The sequence below is a fragment of the Tarenaya hassleriana genome, unplaced genomic scaffold, assembly GCF_000463585.1.
Source record: "Tarenaya hassleriana unplaced genomic scaffold, ASM46358v1 Cleome3, whole genome shotgun sequence".
NCBI classification, from domain to species: domain Eukaryota; kingdom Viridiplantae; phylum Streptophyta; class Magnoliopsida; order Brassicales; family Cleomaceae; genus Tarenaya; species Tarenaya hassleriana.
Window position 1 is genome coordinate 4,786,644 of NW_010966177.1, and position 21,862 is coordinate 4,808,505.

At 38.4% G+C, this 21,862-nt stretch overlaps 4 protein-coding genes and 1 pseudogene across 9 annotated transcripts; 4 read left to right on the forward strand and 1 right to left on the reverse strand.

Moving 5' to 3' along the window:
• The first annotated feature begins 239 nt into the window (after window positions 1-239).
• LOC104820161 lies at window positions 240-2,221 on the forward strand (annotated as a pseudogene).
• A 410-nt stretch (window positions 2,222-2,631) lies between these two features.
• LOC104819407 (diacylglycerol kinase 1) lies at window positions 2,632-7,019 on the forward strand. The gene is made up of 8 exons (XM_010549460.2): window positions 2,632-2,827; window positions 3,273-4,655; window positions 4,761-5,127; window positions 5,593-5,669; window positions 5,833-5,952; window positions 6,063-6,227; window positions 6,318-6,455; window positions 6,550-7,019. Exons 2-8 carry the CDS (start codon window positions 3,480-3,482, stop codon window positions 6,697-6,699), a joined length of 2,193 nt encoding a protein of 730 aa, XP_010547762.1. The 5' UTR covers window positions 2,632-2,827; window positions 3,273-3,479; the 3' UTR covers window positions 6,700-7,019.
• A 1,699-nt stretch (window positions 7,020-8,718) lies between these two features.
• LOC104819408 lies at window positions 8,719-11,482 on the forward strand. 2 transcript variants are annotated; one of them, XM_010549461.2, is made up of 3 exons: window positions 8,719-9,016; window positions 9,806-9,989; window positions 10,160-11,482. In XM_010549461.2, the coding sequence occupies exons 2-3, from the start codon at window positions 9,825-9,827 to the stop codon at window positions 11,315-11,317; spliced, it is 1,323 nt and encodes a 440-aa protein (XP_010547763.1). In that variant the 5' UTR covers window positions 8,719-9,016; window positions 9,806-9,824; the 3' UTR covers window positions 11,318-11,482. The 2 variants fall into 2 exon arrangements, with proteins under 2 accessions (XP_010547763.1, XP_019058728.1); XM_019203183.1 differs by having other exon boundaries at window positions 9,806-9,973; window positions 10,144-11,482.
• Window positions 11,483-12,349: 867 nt separating this feature from the next.
• On the forward strand, window positions 12,350-16,814 carry LOC104819410 (two-component response regulator-like APRR1). Of its 4 annotated transcripts, none has more exons than XR_772808.1 (7): window positions 12,350-12,981; window positions 13,550-13,711; window positions 13,865-13,998; window positions 14,344-14,511; window positions 14,640-14,802; window positions 15,076-16,302; window positions 16,527-16,814. XR_772808.1 is itself a non-coding variant. In XM_010549467.1 (7 exons), exons 1-7 carry the CDS (start codon window positions 12,849-12,851, stop codon window positions 16,041-16,043), a joined length of 1,602 nt encoding a protein of 533 aa, XP_010547769.1. In that variant the 5' UTR covers window positions 12,350-12,848; the 3' UTR covers window positions 16,044-16,475. The 4 variants fall into 4 exon arrangements, 2 of the variants coding, with proteins under 2 accessions (XP_010547769.1, XP_010547768.1); XR_772809.1 differs by having other exon boundaries at window positions 16,556-16,814; XM_010549467.1 differs by lacking the exon at window positions 16,527-16,814 and having other exon boundaries at window positions 15,076-15,447; window positions 15,574-16,475.
• On the reverse strand, window positions 16,662-19,397 carry LOC104819409 (ribulose-phosphate 3-epimerase, chloroplastic-like). Of its 2 annotated transcripts, none has more exons than XM_010549464.2 (10): window positions 19,068-19,394; window positions 18,466-18,580; window positions 18,232-18,372; window positions 18,036-18,149; window positions 17,863-17,941; window positions 17,611-17,720; window positions 17,421-17,477; window positions 17,266-17,335; window positions 17,036-17,151; window positions 16,662-16,875 (listed from the first exon to the last, which is right to left on the reverse strand). In XM_010549464.2, the coding sequence occupies exons 1-9, from the start codon at window positions 19,175-19,177 to the stop codon at window positions 17,102-17,104; spliced, it is 846 nt and encodes a 281-aa protein (XP_010547766.1). In that variant the 5' UTR covers window positions 19,178-19,394; the 3' UTR covers window positions 16,662-16,875; window positions 17,036-17,101. The 2 variants fall into 2 exon arrangements, with proteins under 2 accessions (XP_010547766.1, XP_010547767.1); XM_010549465.1 differs by having other exon boundaries at window positions 16,706-16,934; window positions 19,068-19,397.
• Window positions 19,398-21,862: the final 2,465 nt, after the last annotated feature.

Genomic DNA, 21,862 nt, shown 5'->3' on the forward strand with positions numbered 1-21,862 from the left:
CTCTAAATTTTTCTAATGTTTATATATGATTTCAAAGCAGTGAAACGTTTTAGTAGAACATAACTTGGTCACAGGGGTGTGCAGCGTCAATTTGAAGTTTAAGATAACATTTGTTATAAGAAGCAGGTTTGGGGCGAAAATATTATTTCTGGGAAATTTCGGGGCCCACTCTAATAACAGCTTGCGATTTTATTCATCTCCAAACAGAGTGACAGAGGGTAGATTGCTTTTCATCGGAGATGTCTCACAGTCACGGCATCGCTTCGTCGGCGAACGATCCGCGACAACCGTCAACGGCAAAGGCGTACTCACCGGCGCCAGTTCCTCCCCAGGATCTTCCCGTTGATTACTCCGGTTTCATCGCCGTCATCCTCGACGTCTCCGGCGTCATGTTCAGGGTATAAGACATAATCCTCGATCTCTTTCTTCACCGTTGTCTTGTAACTCTTCCTCTTGATTGGTTAATGGGAGAGGGAATTTGAAGCTGATATGGCTTGCTGATCTCGAGTAGTTGGATGTCGGTGATTCAATTGGTGAGACGGGTTTGCTGATTTTGATTCATTAGAATTTATGATTCGATCACTGAGACGGATTTTCTCACTTTGAATCGTCGGTTGCTTATGAATTAGTCAATGCGTTTGATTTGTGCGATTCTTTAGTTGATTTTCGGCCACAATGCTAAGTTTTTCTGCATTGATTTTCCGGCATTTGGTTTAAGACGTTTCTGAATTTTACCAGGAGGATTACGTTTGGTTTGTGCAATAGGTAATATGAATTTGTTGAATTCATAATATCTAATTACTTTCGCAATTAGCCTACTCAGTTCTAGTTAAACTGAGCTTTTTTTACAGTAAGAAAGGCGACTTTATCATATTATATTCCGCTTGGATCAATTAGCTCTAGCTAAAGTTTTGAGCTTGAGATCCTTAGGGATGGTTACTTTGAATGTGTACTCTTCACTTTAAAATATTTGATACTAATTATCCTGGGGATGATATTTGGAGATCATTTGTGAATTGTCCACTGAGTATTTCCTCAGTCATTTTATGTTTTTTTTTTGTTTCATAACAGTACAAGCTTTGCTCATGGCTTGCCATTATATTCTGTGCTCAATCGCTGGTTAACATGAGGAACCTGGAGAATGATCTGAAGCAGATATTGTCAAGACTGGGACCCTGAAGGAGCTTGCTCCTTATGATCCAGACTGGTACTACATCAGAGCCGGTATGCATAACTCGTGATTAGTCAAGCTGCCCATCACGCCTGATTCCTGAATAATTCGTGCAAGTAACTGTGAGGTTTGAGTCCATCTTTCTGAGATAAATTCTCTTCCATTGTTTAGCTTCCATGGCAAGGAAAATCTACCTGAGGGGCGGTTCTCGGTGTCGGAGCTCTCCGTAGGATCTACAGAGGAGCGAGAGGAACGGAAGCCACCCCACTTTTTTGGCAAGAGCAGTTGCGCTATTGCCCGTCATATTCTTCCGCAATTGCAGAGGATGCAGATCATAGATCTTGACGCCAAGGGGTGAGTAGTTTCTCTGTGTTATTTCGGATAACCTTGTGCGACACATAAACACACGCCTCATTGGTCGCAGTTTCATGATTGAATTTTGATTCATTTACTCATTGGTCACACATCTGATGTAAACCAGTGGTAGGAGAATCACTTCAAATGGGCAGAGAAGGATTGCCGTCACACTCTGAGTTACAAACACAGATTAATTGGCAATTGCCCACTCGGAGTTTAAAGGTTTCAAGGTTTCGTCTTTAAGATTAGCTTGGAATGAACCCCACAGTACCCCGTGGTAGAAGATTTCAATTCTTCTCTTTTTGCACCCCTTCTCCATATTTCATGTGTATCATCTTGATTATATATCATCTATTTGTTTTTGTTTATTTCACCATGTGATCAATTCATTTCATGCGTTGTCTTTGATTGCAGTTGGCGGTTGCGATTGGGAAGGAGGTTGAGGGTACTGTTGGGTGGTATTTATTTGGAGATTAGGGTACGCAACCGGGCGACATAAAATTGCGGCCTGTTTTTTGCTCACAAAGATGTCATGTAATTGATTAATTTTTGCCTGATTTTGAAAATCACTTAACTTTTTTTTTCACGGATCCTATCTTGAAAGATACTCCCTCTGGATGGCATTTTAGAACAATTTTTTTTTGTTTCAAAATAAATGACGTTTTTCGTTTTTTAATGTACTTTTTAATATTTTTTCTAAATTTACTCTTAATTAATAATATTTAAATATTTTGTATGTTTAGAAATAATAATTATCTATGTAATAAATAAGGGTATTTTGGTTAAAACAATATTTTTCTTAATTTGTGTATAGCATTCGGGAGTATTTTTTTTCTGTATTCACCATCTGTTCTTGTCCAATCTATTTCGTAGAAATCATCAGTAACTAGGGAAACTAGACTATACGAAATAAAAATATCGTGTTATATTAATTTGGCCACGTGGAGGTACACTGTGCGAGATTCGCTTTGTCTACGTGGCCCACGGTTCTTTCTAGACGATGCAACCTTCCTTTTCATTTAGAATCTTCCCTTTTAATTTTTTAATCCTTTTTTTCTGCTTTGGGAGGAAAATTTCCGAGCGAATAAATCAAAACAAATATAAAAAAAAAATTCCAACTTTCTCTTTCTCAAGCAAATAGTTTCTTTTTTATCGATTTCGAATTTCGACGACGGAAAAACCTTCTTGCTTCATGCGTTGTTGATGGTATTAGTGGCCTTACTTCTCGATCTTTGTTCTGCGATTCTCTCTCTTTCGCTCGCTTGATCTCTAGGGTTTCTCCCTCTGTCGCCGCTGGAGGTATGATTTTGCTTCCGTTTCATAGCTCCGGTCTATGTTTGTTAGCCGAATAACTTTTCTGCGAACGATTGCGGAAATTGTAATTAAATTGGTGTGTTTCGTGGAAGATACTCTATGAGTGCGATCGATGTTTTGTTGCGATTAAGATCGAGTTCGGATGCCTTTGTTTCTTATTTGTGCGTAACGAAGAGCCAATTGGATATTTCGCTTGAGGAAACGAGTCCATGCCGATTTTGGGAAGGTGTTACCCAAACTTGATCGAGATAAGAGTGTGAGCCAGCCGAGTGGGAAGTGTTTTTACGGGTTCTCAGTATTGCGGAATGTTCTGTTATAGCTGGAACTCAGAGCATCGCATTCGAATATTTCTTCTTCTTCTTCCTGTCACTAGTGTATGCACTCCAAAGAGCTTATGCTGATTGTTTGTTTTAACTTTGGCCGTGTGCAGGCACTTTTCCTGTGATACAGAAGAGTTTGTATTGGCAGAGTTTGAAGTGGCGGAGCAATGAATACCATAGAGAACTTATGATAGCTTCTTCAGGGGGTCATTCTACGATTTGGGGGATGATACGGGTACGACCGGAACAACCATGTTTGATGACTTGAGCCTTGAACATTGAGGTCTGCCGCATGTTTAGATTTGCAAAATAGCAAAATGGATGACGATAGAGAGATGGGGATGTTATTTCCTATTTGGAACGGCTTGAGTCCGACTGAATTGACCGAGTCTCATGGCATAATGTTCTCTTGCTTCATTGCCGCTCTTGTTGGTATTTTGACCATAGCCTATACAGCTTTTCAATGGCGAAGAAATATCAATTTAAGTTGGACGAAAGCCATTGCGAGGTCAAAGAAAAATCCTAAGGCCCGGCATAAAACTCCTATCGCCCCGCATAGTTGGGAACTAGACTCTATGTCTCGTGGGAAGAACTTGAATTGCTGTGTATGCTTGAAGTCTATGTCACCATCTCAAACGATTGTGGCTTCAGAAAGTTTTATTCACAAGTGCACCATATGCGGTGCTGCTGCCCACTTAAGTTGTTCTTCAAGTGCTCATAAAGATTGTAAATGCGTGTCCATGATTGGATATGAGCATGTGATGCACCAATGGGCAATGCGGTGGACAGAAGGTGCTGACCAACTTGATGAGTCCTCATTTTGTAGCTACTGTGAAGAGCCATGTAGTAGCTCCTTTCTGGGGGGCTCCCCCATATGGTGCTGCTTGTGGTGTCAACGGCTTGTACACGTTGACTGTCATAGCAATATGTCAAATGAAACTGGTGATGTTTGTGATTTAGGCCCACTTAGAAGGTTAATTCTATCCCCTCTCTTTGTGAAGGAATTGACACGAGGCCCTTCTGGTGGCTTTCTGAGCTCAATCACTCATGGAGCAAATGAATTAGCTTCTTCAGTTCGAGCAAGTATCAGGAGTCAAAGCAAAAAGTACAAGCATGCTAATGAACCTTCAGTTGACACAATTAACAATGGTAGCATTTCCGACCCATCAACGGAAAGCACAGCTGATGGAAATCTAGCTGAAAATGGTATGCATGCCATGGCCATGCAAGAAAATTGTAACAGTCATATGAATGGTGGTTCCTCTCATGCGGACAGTGACAGTAATAGCAAGCTGGAATCAAGGCCAAGTTTTAAGAGTGGATCTCTCAGTCAGAAGGAAGAATATCAGGCACTAAGATCAAAATTGAAGTATGAGTTGGCTGAATTGCCTCCAGATGCAAGGCCATTGTTGGTTTTCATCAACAAAAAGAGTGGTGCTCAACATGGTGATTCCCTTCGCCAACGCCTTAACCTTCTACTGAACCCAGTACAGGTAGAGTATGCTCCTGTGACACTCATCATAGGTTTTTGTCTCTTTTCTTTCCAATGTGATCTTCACTTGCCATAGTCTCCTCGATGATGGGGCAATTTCGTGCAGGTAGTTGAATTGAGTTCAGTGCAGGGACCAGAAGTGGGACTTTTCCTCTTCAGGAAAGTTCCCCATTTTAGAGTTCTTGTATGCGGTGGAGATGGCACTGTTGGTTGGGTACTGAATGCAATTGACAAGCAGAATTTTGTCTCTCCTCCTCCGGTTGCTATTCTTCCTGCTGGAACGGGTAACGATCTAGCCAGAGTACTTAACTGGGGCGGTGGCTTAGGATCGGTGGAGAGACAAGGAGGCCTATGTACTGTGTTACAGCAAATAGAGCATGCTGCAGTCACTGTCCTTGATCGTTGGAAAGTATCAATTCTAAATCAACAAGGAAAACAACTTCAGCCACCAAAATATATGAACAACTATATAGGTCAGTCTAATTCCATACGTGTAGGTGGAGACCATCAGAGTTTTACTTCCATTTTAATTCAGTAGCTGTTGGGTTAGAAATCTGCTACCTTGCAGTTGCAGTGCAGATTCTTTTCTTTTCTTGTAGCTGTTATACTAAGTACTAACCTACTTCTGGAATGAATTAATTTGTGGCCGGAATAGTTCTTTGCATTTGAGACCTGAATAATTTAGTCTTTTACTTTCAGAACATATGTTTGCGTGAGGATTGGCCCACCTCAGCATTTTGTGTGGTGTTTCTCTTATATTTTCTTGATCATTCAAATAGTTTCATATGTGAGGAACGAGGCACTTTTTGTTTGGATCAGTGGCATGTTGGTAGATACTTCTCATTGCATCTTAGGTTTTTGAAATTGATTTCACAGCTGTTGTGAAGCCCATGACCTTATAAAAATATACACCATCTAACCTTGCAATAACTCCATAGGGGTTGGGTGTGATGCTAAGGTAGCCCTGGATATCCACAACCTACGGGAGGAGAATCCTGAGAGATTTTATAGCCAGGTAACCTCATAAAATCATAGTTTAGGAAATTTCAAATAATTCACAACGAGTGCAGTGCTAACTTTTGTTTTAAGGGTTTATTAGTGTTGGCCGCATTAGCACCTGTGTTGTTTCCAAGTCCGAAAAGATGCGTAAACTATCATTTGTACGTTACTCTGTGCAGTTTATGAACAAAGTTCTCTATGCTAGGGAAGGTGCGAAAAGTATAATGGACAGGACATTTGAAGATTTCCCGTGGCAGGTACGGGTTGAGGTGGACGGTGTTGAAATTGAGGTTCCTGAGGTAAGTTCAGAAAGTAATTTACATAATCCCTGTGTGGGAATTGGAGTTTCCCTTTGGTTATAGAGGACTATATGAAACATGTTGTAACGTCTGAGTGGTAATTTCCGAAGGATGCAGAAGGAGTACTAGTGGCAAACATAGGAAGCTACATGGGTGGGGTAGACTTATGGCAGAACGAAGATGAAACATATGACAACTTTGACCCGCAGTCTATGCATGATAAGATAGTAGAGGTCGTGAGTATATCCGGAACGTGGCATCTTGGAAAGCTCCAGGTAATCCTGTCGTGATGGATCCAGGGATCTGTTACATTACGTTCCGAGGATTACCTGAAAATAACGTCCAACTGTCTGCCACCTCGACAGGTAGGGTTATCTCGAGCAAGAAGGCTGGCTCAGGGGCAATTAGTCAAGATACAGCTGTGTGCTCCGTTGCCGGTTCAAATCGATGGGGAACCTTGGTTTCAGCAGCCTTGCACACTAGTCATAACGCATCATGGCCAGGTTCTTTCGCTTCCTCGCTCTCATGCACGTTTACACCTAAACAAATGGATCTTCATCTTTGGTTTACCATAATCCTGGTGTTGCGTAATTACAGGCGTTCATGCTAAAGAGGGCAGCGGAGGAGCCGCTCGGGCACGCAGCAGCCATAATAACAGACGTATTGGAGGATGCGGAGACGAATCAAGTGATAAACGCTTCCCAGAAACGAGCTCTTCTCCAAGAAATGGCACTCCGTTTGACATAAAACCTGGTCAGTGTTTGTCTCTGTTAAATTTATGCGGTCTTCCTCCCTGCGTGTGTAACATAAGAAACGTGGTTGGAAGATGAAAACCCGGTGGGTGGGTCTTATTTATGTGTATTTGGTGGTTTGCTTTGTTATGATGAATAGCGATACAAAGAGGGTTTCATAACTAAAACTCGCCCCCTTATTCAAACCCAGGCGTGAATTTTTTTTTTTTTTTTTTTTGGTTTTTGTTTTGGGGTGTTGTAAAGATGAAATTTGGTTACTAAAGTTTGTCTTTTCTTTTGATAAGTGTGCAAGAAAACTGAATGATACAAGTACCATCACAACAATGTTGGATGGGATTTGACTACGATGTTTTTTTTTCCTGATAATTTGCAACTTCACCGTACTTTTGGTCCTAAATGGGAATTCGAAATTTCGAAGCTTAGTTGGAAAGGAGATTTGTTCTCTTTTTTACCCGTTTGTCCTACATCCAAACTTGGGTCGTTTGACTATAATGTTGCTAATAGGCTAGAAAAGAAAAAAATCGTTTTTGGGGGTTGAATTGAGTGTTTGAAAATCGGATATTTGTTCGCCAATGAGACAAATGTCGGAAAGAATGACAGACGAGGAACTTGCACAAGAAATGGCGGAATTAAGGTATAAAGCGGCATGTTTGCTCGTGGAAGAATGTAAGCGACGTGCATCTTTACTTTCTACCTATAAAATCAAATAATACATATATAAATATATAAAAACTAATAAATAAATATACCAATACATACATATATACTCTCATATAAATGCGTGCATGCTATGCATATATATATATATATATATATATATATATATATACATGCACATATGTATATGTGTGTATGTATGTATGTTTATGCGTATATATATGTATATGTATATGTATGTGTTTCAAGTGGGCCTTAGATAGAGACTTTACATGATTCATACAGAAGAGGTGTTTCCATAGGGAAAAAACAGTATTCATGTCGATGGAATCTTTATTCCTAATAATTCGTTAAGCATAGGCATACAATTATTTTTTGGTAAATGGTGACGCAGTTATAAAACTGTACTAATAAAGTTTAGATAGAGATAAGAACCCTAATTTATATTATAAAGTTCGGGAATAATCGTATATGGAAGAAAATGTCCAAACTAAACGCATAGCAAAAAATCATTGTTGGAGTAGAGCTGAGCACTATCTAATGTGCTATACATATATCATATTTTTCTTTCGTTATATATATATATATATATATATATATATAATAATCTATTTATCTATATATATATATTATAACTCAAAATTCATTCTTCACAAAAATACCAAATGAAATAGATTCATTTATCATGTAAAGCTATTATACAATAATAATCTATTTATCTAAATTTGAGTAGTTCAATAAGTGAAGTGAAGATGTAAAACATTTATTCCATCTCGATTTCAAATTAAGAGAGGTCGTATAATTCAAATCATATAACTTATTATCGATCTCAATTTCGAACGTCAAATTTAGGGAGATGTCGTATAATTCAAATCATATAACTAATTCTCGATCTCGTGATTAGTCTCAACATTGGTCGATGATGGCCGGTAACAAAAAAAATGATGCATTTATCTATTGTTGTCGGGTTTTATGTTTTTTTTATTTCTTTAATTTTTATCATTTTTTTATAATATCACCCTAATTGAATTCTACATTTATTTAAGGTTTCATACCCTTGGAGTTAGATATAAGGTGTGATACTGTTCTTTAATTGGTCATAAATTTTCAAATTCTTTTCAAAAGTAAAATTAGACTGATAATTAATCACCTATTTCTTACTTAATTTCCCGACAATTACCTATGTTATAATATCCCCTCTCTAAACCATTAAAAATGAAAATCAGTTTTTATATGAAAGATTCATTTAATAGAAGCACAAAGTTATGATCTTTTTATATCAAATATTAAATCTCTAAATATATACATATATTACTGGTTAAATCGAAATATATTGTCCAAATAAAACAGAGAAATTAAAATTAATGGAAGCCTCTCTGGAAGTTTCTGCTTCTGCCCAACGTACATTCCATGACAGGAGATTTTCTTCTCTTCCTTGGAAACAATTTTCTCTTTGCTTTTTATCCCTTTGATTTTGCTTTCAAAGTAGAGCGAATCTAAATCGATCTTTATCCTTTTCTTCGAATTGTTGGATGACTCATTAATCAGATAAATATTCTGCCCCCTTTTTCAGGCTTCATTGATCCCTCGTTCTTCACCTGTTATCTCCCCTGAGAAAAATTCGGTGATAGAATTTTCAGGAATTGATAAAAGCGGTACGATCTTTCTGATTCCCGATTTCATTTTTCGTAAGCTTTTTCTTCTTCTTCCTTTTGTTGTTGTATTTCCATGTCTTCTTAGTTCATCATAGTCGAGACGGTAGTGTAGTTTCCTGGGATTCAAGACGTAATCTAGATAGTGATTGAAGGACTGGAAACGAAATCGAGTTCTGTTTTATTGTTTTTGGGATAGAAAAGGTTGCTTTCATAATTGGGTCATGATCAAAATTTGACTTTGTTAGATGGGTATTGATGTGACAGATGATTGACCCCAAAAAATACGTAATTTGACAGTGATTGTCGACTTCAAACTAGTTGAGTTCCTATGGAGAAAACGATATATATATATATATATTATATTCCTACAGTGAATTCTTCATTTATTCATCTGTCGTTGATTGATGTTGAAATAGATGGTATTTGGTTCATCTTTGGTGGATTCGTTTTCGATCTGATCAGAAAGTGCAAATGGATTGAAGAAGCAGATTTCGATGGACTGATCAATTCCTCTCTCGTTGTTCTGTGGTTTTTTGTCTGGTTTTTTTTTTTTTGGGGGGGGGGATAGGCTGACATCTTACACCATGTCATGTGTTATTACATGTACTGTTGCTTGCTTCGAGAACAAGGGAACTGGAATGTCTGGACTCTGAACACAAAATCTCAGAACATCTGATACATCTTCCCAAATCTAACCATTGTTTCTGATACCAAATGTGTGCCGGAACAAGTTGATTGGGTTGCTTACATGCCAAGTTAATAATACTTCAGTGATTGCGGGTTTTGCAGCTTCTTCTGGCGGTTAGAAATGGCGGAGGAGAATGATTTTGATGCAAAAGATACGATGGCGTCTGGAGAAGGCTGCTCCAAAATGATACGTCCTCGTCAAACGCCTGAGGGTCAAGGAGTTATACCAGAAATTCATGAATTGACTGAACTTGACCCTGTGAATTTGAGGCGGCATTCGACTGGGGTGATAGGTACGACGAAACCAGGCAAAGCAAAGGTTCAGTCTAGGTATCTTAGAGATCATGTCAGTTCAACTCATGATATCTGTAAACATGGAAAGAGACGTGAAGACGAAGATGGAGAAGAAGTGGCGGGGGAGGTGACCCTGTGAATTTGAGGCGGCATTCGACTGGGGTGATAGGTACGACGAAACCAGGCAAAGCAAAGGTTCAGTCTAGGTATCTTAGAGATCATGTCAGTTCAACTCATGATATCTGTAAACATGGAAAGAGACGTGAAGACGAAGATGGAGAAGAAGTGGCGGTGAAGCCATGGAAATCGGCGAGGAGAAAGAGTGTTGGAGGCGAAGATACGGGAAAGATTGATGCTTCCTGTGTGAGAAGGAAGTCGTTGGGCGGTGTTTGTCCACAGAACTCGGGTTTCAGACCCAAAAATCCCGAGACCTGCTCGCCCGTGGTTGTGGGAAAATCGTCCATTTCTTCGAAATCAGACGCGTCTACTGACGCTGTGAGATCATCGGGTGATGGTCGGACAGGGAAGAACAAGGAAACTGAGAATACTCCGGGTGATTCGGCTGTTGTAAGAAAGGTCGCTGAGAAAAAAACAAAGATTACTGCCGAGAAGGTTTCGAAAGACGACAAAGCGGTTTCTTCTTTGAAGAAGAATGTGAAAAAGGGTCATAAGGAAGACGTACCGGAGAAGACACTGTACGTTGTTGAATCCAGTGTTGAGAAGAGATGCGGCATTGAAGGGGATGATCAGGGCAAGATCCATCAAGCCTCAGGAAAGAAAATCTCAAGAGCCACCACCACAGAGAAGAACACTGGGAAAGTTCCTAAAGAAGTATCACCTTCCTCGGGGGAAGACGAAGGTTCAAAAAAGCCTAGGAAATCGAAATACCGGGTAAGGAGAATGGCTTCCAGGGCAATGACCAGCTTGCATAAGAGAAAAGGAAGCGTTCCGGCCGATGAAAAACCCGAAAACATGAAGGATAAGGCTAAGAAGATGGGGATAAAGAGAGGGAAGGCTGTTCTCGAACCCAAACCCGACGAGGATTCCAAACCGAGGAGGAGAAAGGGCCAGAGAGAGAGACAAGAGGGCAACCCTGCAGGATCAGGCAAAGCTGAGAAGGTGGTTTTGAGGCACAGAAGTGTGGAGGGGAAGAAGAAACTGGAGACATTGTTCAACAATGTGATAGAGGAGACAGCAAGTAAGCTGGTGGAGGTGAGGAAGAGCAAAGTCAAAGCCCTTGTCGGTGCTTTTGAGTCCGTCATCTCTCTTCAGCACGACAACAGCAAGCCATCTCACAAACTCCTGAAGAACAAGGCTTGAAAAGGGTTTATTTCCCTCAACTTCTTCTGTGCATTATGATGATCCATAACTTTTTTTTAGGTTTAAAAAAAATAAAAATAGAAATCACCCTTAATGAACAAAAGGGATCTGATTTGGATTATAGACCCTAAAATATTTTGAGTGGACGTGAGGACATGGGTTTATGTGGATTTATATAGTTAAAGTTATTTTAATTAAATGAAATATTACATAAACATTTTTATTAACTGATTGAAAGTAACTTAATTTTATTAATTTGTAATCTACGTACACGCATACATTTATGATATTTTAATTAATTATGGTACACATGATTTGTATGTCTATAATAATCTCGCTCATTTATATTGGCATATCCCATATTCGTGGCCTTTAACCCAAAGTCAAATTAAAAAGAGCACTACATTTATCCATCACATCCATACAAAAATAATATTATACAATCATCATGTTTAACCGGATCTAAAAAAAGATCATCATTCTATTCCCAAAAAAAAATAAAAATCATAAAATCATCACATTTCAAAATTTTATAAAAAGACCAAAATCAGTTGAATTCGCCTTTATATTCGGTGAATATTTTAAAAAACTTATAATATAATGTATTTGTTAGATATTTGGTGGGGTCTAAAATTGGTCAGCCACTAGATATTTATACATTTATGTTTTTGATTTTTTGTTTTTCTATTTTAGATACATCTTATCTTTATCCACCACTAGATATTTTATACATTTATGTTTTTTGATTTTTTGTTTTCCTGTTTTAGACACATCTTATCTTTATGTCCACCATTTAAATTTCATAGATATTTTTCCGCATGACGTGGCCTTCTCTCTATCTCTACCCAACTATCCACGCTTTTCCTCTTTCCTCTGCACTTTTTCCATTCAGTACCTTCCACGTCATCCTCTTCCCTAACATGTTCCTCTATGCGCACTACGCGCTTCTAAAGAAACCCGTATCTCCACCGTCCGTTTCGTCCCACATCAACGGCTCTGATTTATCCGGTCTCATGTCGCTTCTAAAAAAATGGCAACGGGGAGAGAGCGAGAGAGCCAAAAGTCCCTCTCTTGAATTTTCTCAATCCTCTTGTCGGAATTCCTCCTCCTCTCGCCGCCGACGTTGTCTATCCTTCGCAGCAACTACGGAGATTCTTCTGTCGCTTTCGGCTTCTCTGGCTAATATTCTCCGACTTCCGCATCCCGAAAAAAAGTTCACTTTTTGTATTTCCTTTTTTTTCTTCGTTTGTTCGTTCTTAGATTTTACTGTGCCGTCTCATGGCTAGAGGATAAGGTGGGGCGATGAGGAGAATCAGTGTATCGTTTGTCAAATTGAGTAAATTTGTAGCGATCCGGATAGTATCGAAACCCTAGCTCTGATTTGTGTTCTGATTCGCCATGGAAGTGCGCTAGTACTTACTAATTTGCGGTTCACGTGCTACGATTTGTATTTTTTTGATCGGGGAGATCGATTTATGTGATTAGATTATTGGGGGGTGGGGGATTTCTGGGTTTTTCTGGAATTTTGGTGATGGATTTGAATAGCGAGTGCAACGGTGGGGATGGGTTCATCGATAGGAGCAAAGTCAGGATTCTGCTTTGCGACAACGATTCGAAGAGCTTGAAAGAGGGTTTCACTCTCCTCACTGAATGTTCTTATCAGGGTATGATTTGGAACTGATTCGTTCTCCTCTGTTTTTGGTGTGTATCATTGTTCTTTGGCTGATTTTCTTATGTTCATGTTGGAACTACTGTTAGATCTAGTTAATGAAGGTCCTGTGATTCGCTACTGTGTTTTGTCCGTGGATTTTGTTCTTCGTTGTTGTTTTTTTGTTACTGGTTTAGTGATCGTATTTGATGTGTGTTTTTACTCTAAGAACGGTTTGCTTACTTATTTGAGCAATGGCCTTTTCCTGGGAATTTGTCTGCAGAAATGAAAGGGAAGGGATTGAGGGTGTTGGGTTTTGGGTTCTTTTATTTATTTATTTTTTGTCAAGTTCTCGTGCCACTAATGCCTGTGCATCGATTGGTTTCATGGTGATGATGTGATAAAGAATGGTCTCTAGCTGGATTCCTTAATTATTTCCCTATCTCTTCTCCACACTCCCATTTGCTGAAGTGAGATAAAATTCAGAGTATTATGGGCATGTCTAGATTTTACTGCCTTTTTTTCATTCAAGTGTAAGTGTTGAAAGTGACCCTATTTGTGTTGTGTTACAAATTACAATGCAGTCACTTCAGTGAGGTCAGCCAGGCAAGTGATTGATGCTCTCAATGCTGAGAGGGCTGATATCGATATAATACTGGCCGAAGTCGATCTTCCAATGTCCAAGGGTATGAAGATGTTGAAGTACATTACACGGGACAAAGATCTTCGCAGGATTCCTGTGATCAGTATGTTGCCAACTTCTGTGTCTTTTCTCTCTCTGTTTGAATATCCTGTTTGTTAAATTTTAGGAGTGTTCTTTCTTTTCTCCTGAAGAGTGTTTATGGACAGCATGATCATTTGCTTTATACTGATTGATCTAATAATCTTCTCAATCCAAGTGATGTCGAGGCAAGACAAGGTTTCTGTTGTGGTCAAGTGCTTAAAGCTAGGGGCAGCAGACTACCTTGTGAAGCCTCTTCGAACCAATGAGCTTCTGAACTTGTGGACACACATGTGGAGAAGAAGACGCATGGTTTGTTTTATTTGACCCGACTCTTCCTCTGGAGTTTACAGTTTGATGTGCCTTCCATCATAGCAGCATTAATGGAAGTCATCCGTGTCTGCCTTATATGTTTCTCAGAGTTATTTGTACACAATAATTGCTAAGCATTACACAATGTTTATTCTTTTGACAATTAAAGGTCTAGATAAGTTTTGTGTAAGCCCTGTTAGAGGGGAAAAGACACAGCCATTTATGCCACTTTATGCTATTCTCAATATGGTGTAATTGTCTGCCAGAAAGGGGAAGAACATCAATGCATTCGTGTCTAGTAATATGTTCTATTGTATTTATCGTGTTATATGTTTCTTTTGGCAGCTTGGACTCTCTGAGAAGAATATCTTGAGCTATGATTTCGATCTTGTGGGATCTGATCCAAGTGATGCAAACACAAATAGTACAAACCTGTTCTCTGACGACACAGATGACAAGAGTCTTAGGTGCACCAATCTGCAGACTTTAACTTCGAAGAATCCGGAAAATGAGGTGATGAAATTCTTGAAGTTTAAAATCTCTCTTTTTTGTTGTGTTTTGAAGGTGTGACATCTCCTTTGACATCTGTAGAAATTGAATTAATTGATATTTTTGTTTGTATTCGTGCTTTATACTGGCAGTGCTCTATTGCTGCTATCTCTGCTAGTGATCATGCTGGTGATGGCTGTGGTGCTGCTGATGGAACAGTCACTTCTCCTCCCGCTGTTGCAGCTATGGAGCCTCCATCTACTCATCCGGCTGGGTCTCACCCCTATGAGCCAGCGGAAAGAGATACCAATGAAGGTGATTGCTTGCCTTTTTTAGCATATCATATTTCATCTCGCAATCAGAAGTTATTAGATCGTGTATGACTTTGCATTTCAGCGGGTAGCTCCATCGACAGTCGCATTGTGACATTTTGTTTTGTGTTATTCCCATATATTCTGATTTCTTGTTTAGGGATACACAAGGTTTCTTTATCGTTTCGTACCATAACAAGGGTTCTCATAATTGTTATCTGTGTAAAAATATCTGGGTTCTCTTCTGGTGAATTTTAATCTGGCAAGGGTCTTGCAGGACAATTTTCTTTTGGTCCGAAGAAAAGTAAATTGAAGATTGGCGAGTCTTCTGCTTTCTTCACATATGTCAAGTCCACTGTCTTGAAAGCTAACTGCCAGGATTGTTCCCAAGTCAATGAGTATGGCTCAAACCATCATTGTGTAGAAGAGAAGAAGCTACGAGCTGCCGATGAAAGTACTACAAACACCAATCAAACATGCAGCAGTAGAGAGACTCAAGAAAACTATTCACAAGGAGATGACTTTCACAGTGGCACCAGCTTTCTGGATTCCCTGGAGCGCTCTTGCACGCCTCCCATGTCGATGGAGTTCCGCAACAGGAGTTACGGAGAAGGAAAAAGGAATGCATCTCGAGGTCCAATGGAAACAGGTAAGGAATCATCTCAAGACGGTGTTTCTGGTTTCTCCGGACAAACCCATTATCCATATTATATGCATGGGGTCGTGAACCATGCTATGATGCAACCAGCTGCCCATCATGTTCATGCCTCATCAGGAATGCAGGCTCAATATGGTCATCAACTTCCACTGCATTGCCCTCCCAATCATCCGAATGGAATGAGTAGATTCCCTTATTACCACCCAATGGGCGTGTCATTACAGCACGGTCAGATGTCATTACAGCATGGGCAGATGCCTGTGGTTCATCACCCCTGGCCAACAGAAGGAAATGTGTCTTCGAACGAGGTGAAGCTGAATAAAGTTGACAGAAGAGAAGAAGCACTAATCAAATTCAGGCGGAAAAGGAATCAACGGTGCTTTGATAAGAAGATTCGATATGTGAATAGGAAACGTCTTGCCGAGAGGAGACCGCGTGTAAGGGGTCAGTTTGTAAGGAAAGTGAATGGGGTGAATGTTGATCTTAACGGGCAGCCTGCCTCTGCCGAGTATGATGATGAGGATGAGGACGAGGAAGAAGAGGAGGGTCGAGATTTATCTCCCCAGGACAAGCCCTTGGAAACTTAAACATCATGCTTCAGTAAAGAAGGAATGATGCTCCTGTCAGAAATGTGTGCTATCTTTGTTCAAGCTTGGGCACTGAACGAACCATCCAGAAATCCTGTGGTCTGGTCCTCACATAGATCTGGCTCGATGGTGTGACATGGCCCGGGACCAGATTGGTTCATGTGTTCCAGTTTCATATCTGTAGTGTTCAGGGTTATGTATGGTTGAGGCTTTCGCTCTGAGTTTCCTGAAAGCTTCAAATCTCTTCTCGAAGGAGAAGGTAAGAGCTTGAACAGCAAAGCTTTCCACTAATACCAGAATCTGCCTATTTTTACCTCATTTCTTGTATCATATGTCCCGAATGGAAATTGGCATTATCTTCATTGCCTTAGCTTTGTCTAAACATGTATGATCATTGCCATGGAAAGAGAAGAAAGAGATAATACTCCACTGTGTTCATGTTCTAAAGCTTCGTTCTTTTCTTTTTTGTTTTCTTCTCTTGAGGTCCCAATTCTATTACATTGTCCGGACAGATGACATGGTGATGCAACATGAACGATCCACACGAGTTTTGTTCTTATCCTCCTGGTGGTGAAACCCTGCCACTTCTGCTTAGGAAGAGAAACCAATGCATGACGCTGAAGAACGGATCATGCATTTATTAGGAACTATGAACATGAATCAGCTACTAAAGCAGTCCTTTCATGAAGAGAGCAAACAAATAGTTCATGTTTTCTGTACAATCTGGCATTTCCCCAGTCCGTACAAAAGGGTATAAATGTTTACTCTGCAGCTTCCGGCTTTCATTCTTACAGCCTCTTTATTACATCCTCGGAATATATATGATGGAAACCTGCGAATGGCAACAACAACAACAACATCAGGCAAATCTTCTTTGCCTTTTAACTGTCCCTGCAATTTCAGGCAATCCATGCAAATTAGAGATTAAAGGAAACATATCAGACGCCGAACCCCATCTAAAAAAGTTACTATTTTCATTCCAAGAGTCTTACATTGGATTCAGGTGCTGAGTATCATAAACTCGGGATTAGCGGAGTCTAGCTTGCCCGCACATCACATCACACAGCCACTGCTTCCGGCCTCTTGCTGGTTTTGATTCCTTTTATAGCTGCAGATTAGGAAAAAATAAATATCATCATCAGAATATCACCCACCAAAAGAGAAGTGGTGCATTCCCATATCAACTTCACTTGGAAATTCTGTGATGATTCCGGGGGTATACCTTCTGCGTAGTCTTTGGCTCCAAACACAGCTGATCCAGCAACCAAAGCATTGGCTCCAGCCTCGATAACCTATTAGAACAGCACAAGGTTCATACCCAAAACAAATCTCGAGGGAATAAGACTAATCAGAGCACGATGAGGTGTTGAACTTCACCTTGTACGCGTTCTTTGGACCTACACCACCGTCAACTTCGATCCATGGGTTTACTCCCTACCATAACCATCCATGAGACCATGTTTCAGAAAATGAGAGGAGGCTCCTTATATAAACTAATAGATGGATATAAAGCTCCAACCTTGGAGCTACAAAACCATGGAAAGGGAAGCAAGTAGATGACAGATACCTTCTCCACACACATTCTTCTCAAGTCCGAGATTTTCTTTACTTGGCTTTCGATAAAGCTCTGGCCACCAAACCCCGGGTTGACAGACATTATCAAGACCAGATCAACCACTAACAAACAGAAATAAACGATAATCCCATCAGATCCATTTTGGTTGGCAACCATTCGGGATGGACAGTTGCACACGCAGAGAAACACGAAGCAACAAAGAGAAAAAAAAAGGAACCGTGAAGGGAAAAATGAAAAACCCACCATCCAACACATATTCTATGGCACTCAATGGGGTTGCAGGGTTTAGCACAACGCCAGCTTTGGCCCCCAAGCTTTTTATCTACAATGCAGTCAGAGTAAGATAGATTGGTAAAAGGGAAGATTAAATTGGAAGAATCAGAATAAGGAAGGGATCTGAGGTTGAAAATTCTTACTTGATTGACGGTACGATGCAAATGGATGGTCGATGACTGCTCACAATGTACACTGACTATGTCAGCACCGGCCTTGATGAAATCGGGTACTCTCTGTTCAGGTTCCACAATCATCTAAAATGGAAACTCTTATTTAGTTAAGACGTGAAAACAACAACAACCATGAGAGAGAGAGAGGGGGGGGAACCGAGCTTACGAGATGAACATCCAAAGGCAGATCAGTCACAGGGCGTAGAGCATCAACCACCAGAGGTCCAATGGTGATGTTGGGAACAAAACGGCCATCCATTACATCAACATGAATCCAATCACATCCTGCCAACTCTACTGCCTTAATCTGGCAGAATGCAAAAGCAGCAAAGAAGCAACACAACTCTAAGGAAGGAAAAAAGAAGATAGTGGAAAAGGAAAACTCAAGTAATCAACTTACCTGCTCGCCCAATTTGGAGAAATTGGCTGAAAGAATTGACGGAGAAACAATGACATCGCTTTTCGAGAATTTATCCACACGAGAGGAGGCCTTCACAACAGCATGAGCTTTCCTTCTACAAAATTCACATGCCATTGACATGTCACTTTTGGAGAATTTATCCTCATTATCATCTATCAGACAAAATCAACTTCAACAAATCTTGTCACGAGTTTTACCACAGCTTACAAATGATTTCACACTTCCACAAACACATGAAGGACATCAAATTTACAACTCTGCAGAATCAAACAAGAATGTAAGGTAATCCTAAATTATAACATAACATCTAAATCAGCAAAACCCATCTCAAGAACAAGTATCTCCGCGCAAACACAGCACATACAATGAAGTTTAATACTCTTCCGAGAGCGTGAATTCCTAACGCATGTCCACTAAAACTGCAACGTTTTCTCTCTGGAAGTGGACTTCCACAATCAAACCAAGCTTCGACCATTCAGTAATCATTAAAGCTCTCATCTGAGTTGTAAATCCCAGTAAATTTCACGGAAACCAAAAGAATTTCCAGTTCGAGAAGATCAGCTAAAATAACAAACAATCACCTGGAGAAAAAGAATGAACTGGGGCGAGAAAGAATAACCCTTTCCGGTCTGAGACCAGACCCATTGAAATGAGTTGGTGAAAAACACAATGAAGCAGCACTGCTCGACATGTCCAAAACTTTTTTTTTCCTAAGAAAAAAAAAACCGACTTTCTCTCACAAGAATCCCAGAAGGCAGAAGGGTTGGTGGGTATACTGGGTAGTGAGAGAAATTTAATCGTCTTTTATCTCCCCCATCTTTCCCCTTCGTCTGTCAGCCAATCTATCCCTCTCCAACGAGGAAAAAAGATCAAAACTTTTTTCCGGGAAAGGAAAAAAAAATCTGGAAAGCCTGAGGCGGCGACACGTGTAAATGTAGGACTGGTGGTCGATGTCCTCTTGCTCTGTATGCTTATCTGCAACCGTTGGCGCTCCGTTGCTAACAAAACCACTCATTGAAGTGGATCATACCGGTATTTATTGTTAGGTGTAGGGTTGTTTTTGTAATTTTATCACATGTGTCATGGTTAGTGAGGAAAAAAATATTTTACCGGAAAAAAAAACTTTAATGGGCTTTTGTAGCCCAATAATATTGGGTCTGAACTAAGGCCTATTTCAAATAAAACATTGGCCCATGTTCAGACATTCTGTTTATACTCTATAAACCCAATTGATCTTGTATTTTAGGCCTAAATTACATAATACATGGTTTAAAAAGATTTCTTTATATATATAAAAAAGTTAATTAAAGAAAAACTTCAAAAAATTACAATAATTATTTAATATTTAATTTTTTTTTTAGTTTTATGCTATATTAGATAATCATAGTTTAGTATGATTGTATTTTATGGTTATTATAAACATGGCAACTCTAAAACTTGAATAATTTTTTTTATAATATTTATTTTTTCCAAATCTATAACATTACTATGTTTTAATTTTTTTTTTAATTTGTAAATAAAAAAAACAATTGAAAATTTTCTTCCCAAACATGTAAAAAAGAAACGTTTGAGAAAAGGAGGCAAAGTATGAATATGTCTTAGGTGATATGTACGTACATGTGTATGCATGTTTGCGAATTAATATGCATACATACGATTACACAAATAGAAAATGAGATCCAGAAGTGAATTTTTCATGCCCTTTTCCCCCCATAGATGAAAGATAATTTCCTCTGCTGCTACTTTTTATTTTTGGGGGGAATTTAATGAAATGAAATTAAACATTTTATAACATATATGACATATATATATATATATGTGGTTGTGGTTGCATACGTCTTTTGGTGATCTCTAAGGACATATCTAAAATTATTGACAAATTCAAAAAGATCAAACAAAACAAAACAATAATAGTGAAGTGGCACAGGACTCATGGACCTTTTTTTTTTTTGGGATAAAACTCATGGACCTATTAAGATGCACCAAATGCCATTATAAATATATATACATATATATATATATAATAATTACACTCCAGAAAATTATATCCGAAAAGATTTTTAGATTTTTTATTTATTTATTTGATAGACTGTTTTAAGCTAGTTGTAGTGTTAAATCAACCCTAAAATTTTAATACTAATCCACTGTATTTTTATATAAAAAAAAAAGGAAAAAAACCCTAAAAATTCCTGAACTTGTATTTTGGAGTAATATTAATTCCTAAACTTGTAGAGGTGTCTATTAATTCCCAAACTTGCAAAATTGAACACGTTAAATCCTAAACTTGTTAAACAGTTCCATATTCGTCCATAGCGTTATTTGGTAAAAAAAAAAAACGAGTTGACCGATCCGACGTGGCTCGCCACGTCACGCGCCACGAATATGGAACCGTTTAACAAGTTCAGAATTTAACGTGTTCAATTTTGCAAGTTTGGGAATTTATAGGCATCTTTACAAGTTTAGGAATTAATATTACTCCAAAATACAAGTTTAGGAATTTTTAGATTTTTATTTTATTTTTTCTTACCTTTGATTATCTTTATTATTTTAAAATTTCAAACTTTCTTTTTGTAATTTAATGTTTGGACTAATCTGAGGAGCAGACAAATTATACTAATATATTATTTAAATTTCTGTAAGAAAATTTCGAAAAAAATGAAAGGGGGTAAATAACATGGACCCACCAAACTTATATGCTTAATTAAGACATGTATTTTTTTAAAATATTTTCCCAGTAGAAACTAATAACATTGTCAAAAAAAAGTCTCAACATTCAAATTAATATTTTTTCCACTTCTATTTCTTTTTTCTCAATTTGTGGATGAAAATAAAATTATGAACTGTTCTTTTGAATAAATATTTATTTATCGTAGAAATTATATGAGATTTAATATGATTTTCAATCTCGTTAGGAAGAGTAGAAAGAACAAAGAAAATTATTTGAGTACAATTTAATATTGATCCGGAAATGAGAACCACTAATTTGCCAAAACAAAACAAGGTAAATAATAATTAAATAAAAGCTTTGTATAAATAAAAACAAAGTAAATAAATAAATAAACAGGTTTTTGGATAAGAACGAACCGTTAAATATTTTGTTAATTCAATTGGTTTAATTTAATTTAGGGTCATTAGAATAATCTATTTAAATAAATAAATTACAATGATGTGCTCGATGTGTATTTCTTCCACAACATTATTTTATTATCTTATTTTTAGTTTTCACAGTATTACATATTCATGATTATTAAAAAATATATTTAATTTAGAAATATTCTTTTTAATATAATTTTTTCTAAAACAATTTATAAACAATTTAGAAATTAAAAGATACTTATATTTTATATTCACAAAAACCCTAAAAAAATTTGAACTT

Coding starts and splice junctions, on each gene's coding strand:
- LOC104819407 (XM_010549460.2), top strand. CDS start 3,480: ATGGATGACGATAGAGAGATGGGGATGTTATTTCCTATTTGGAACGGC. Junction 4,656..4,760: donor TTCTACTGAACCCAGTACAG/GTAGAGTATGCT, acceptor AATTTCGTGCAG/GTAGTTGAATTGAGTTCAGT. Junction 5,953..6,062: donor TTGAAATTGAGGTTCCTGAG/GTAAGTTCAGAA, acceptor TAATTTCCGAAG/GATGCAGAAGGAGTACTAGT.
- LOC104819408 (XM_010549461.2), top strand. CDS start 9,825: ATGGCGGAGGAGAATGATTTTGATGCAAAAGATACGATGGCGTCTGGA. Junction 9,990..10,159: donor TGAGGCGGCATTCGACTGGG/GTGATAGGTACG, acceptor CATTCGACTGGG/GTGATAGGTACGACGAAACC.
- LOC104819410 (XM_010549466.1), top strand. CDS start 12,849: ATGGATTTGAATAGCGAGTGCAACGGTGGGGATGGGTTCATCGATAGG. Junction 14,512..14,639: donor CGAAGAATCCGGAAAATGAG/GTGATGAAATTC, acceptor TTATACTGGCAG/TGCTCTATTGCTGCTATCTC. Junction 14,803..15,075: donor GGAAAGAGATACCAATGAAG/GTGATTGCTTGC, acceptor AGGGTCTTGCAG/GACAATTTTCTTTTGGTCCG.
- LOC104819409 (XM_010549464.2), bottom strand. CDS start 19,177: ATGTCGAGCAGTGCTGCTTCATTGTGTTTTTCACCAACTCATTTCAAT. Junction 18,581..19,067: donor AGTTCATTCTTTTTCTCCAG/GTGATTGTTTGT, acceptor TGAATTTTGTAG/AAGGAAAGCTCATGCTGTTG. Junction 17,336..17,420: donor GTCCAAAGAACGCGTACAAG/GTGAAGTTCAAC, acceptor CTGTTCTAATAG/GTTATCGAGGCTGGAGCCAA.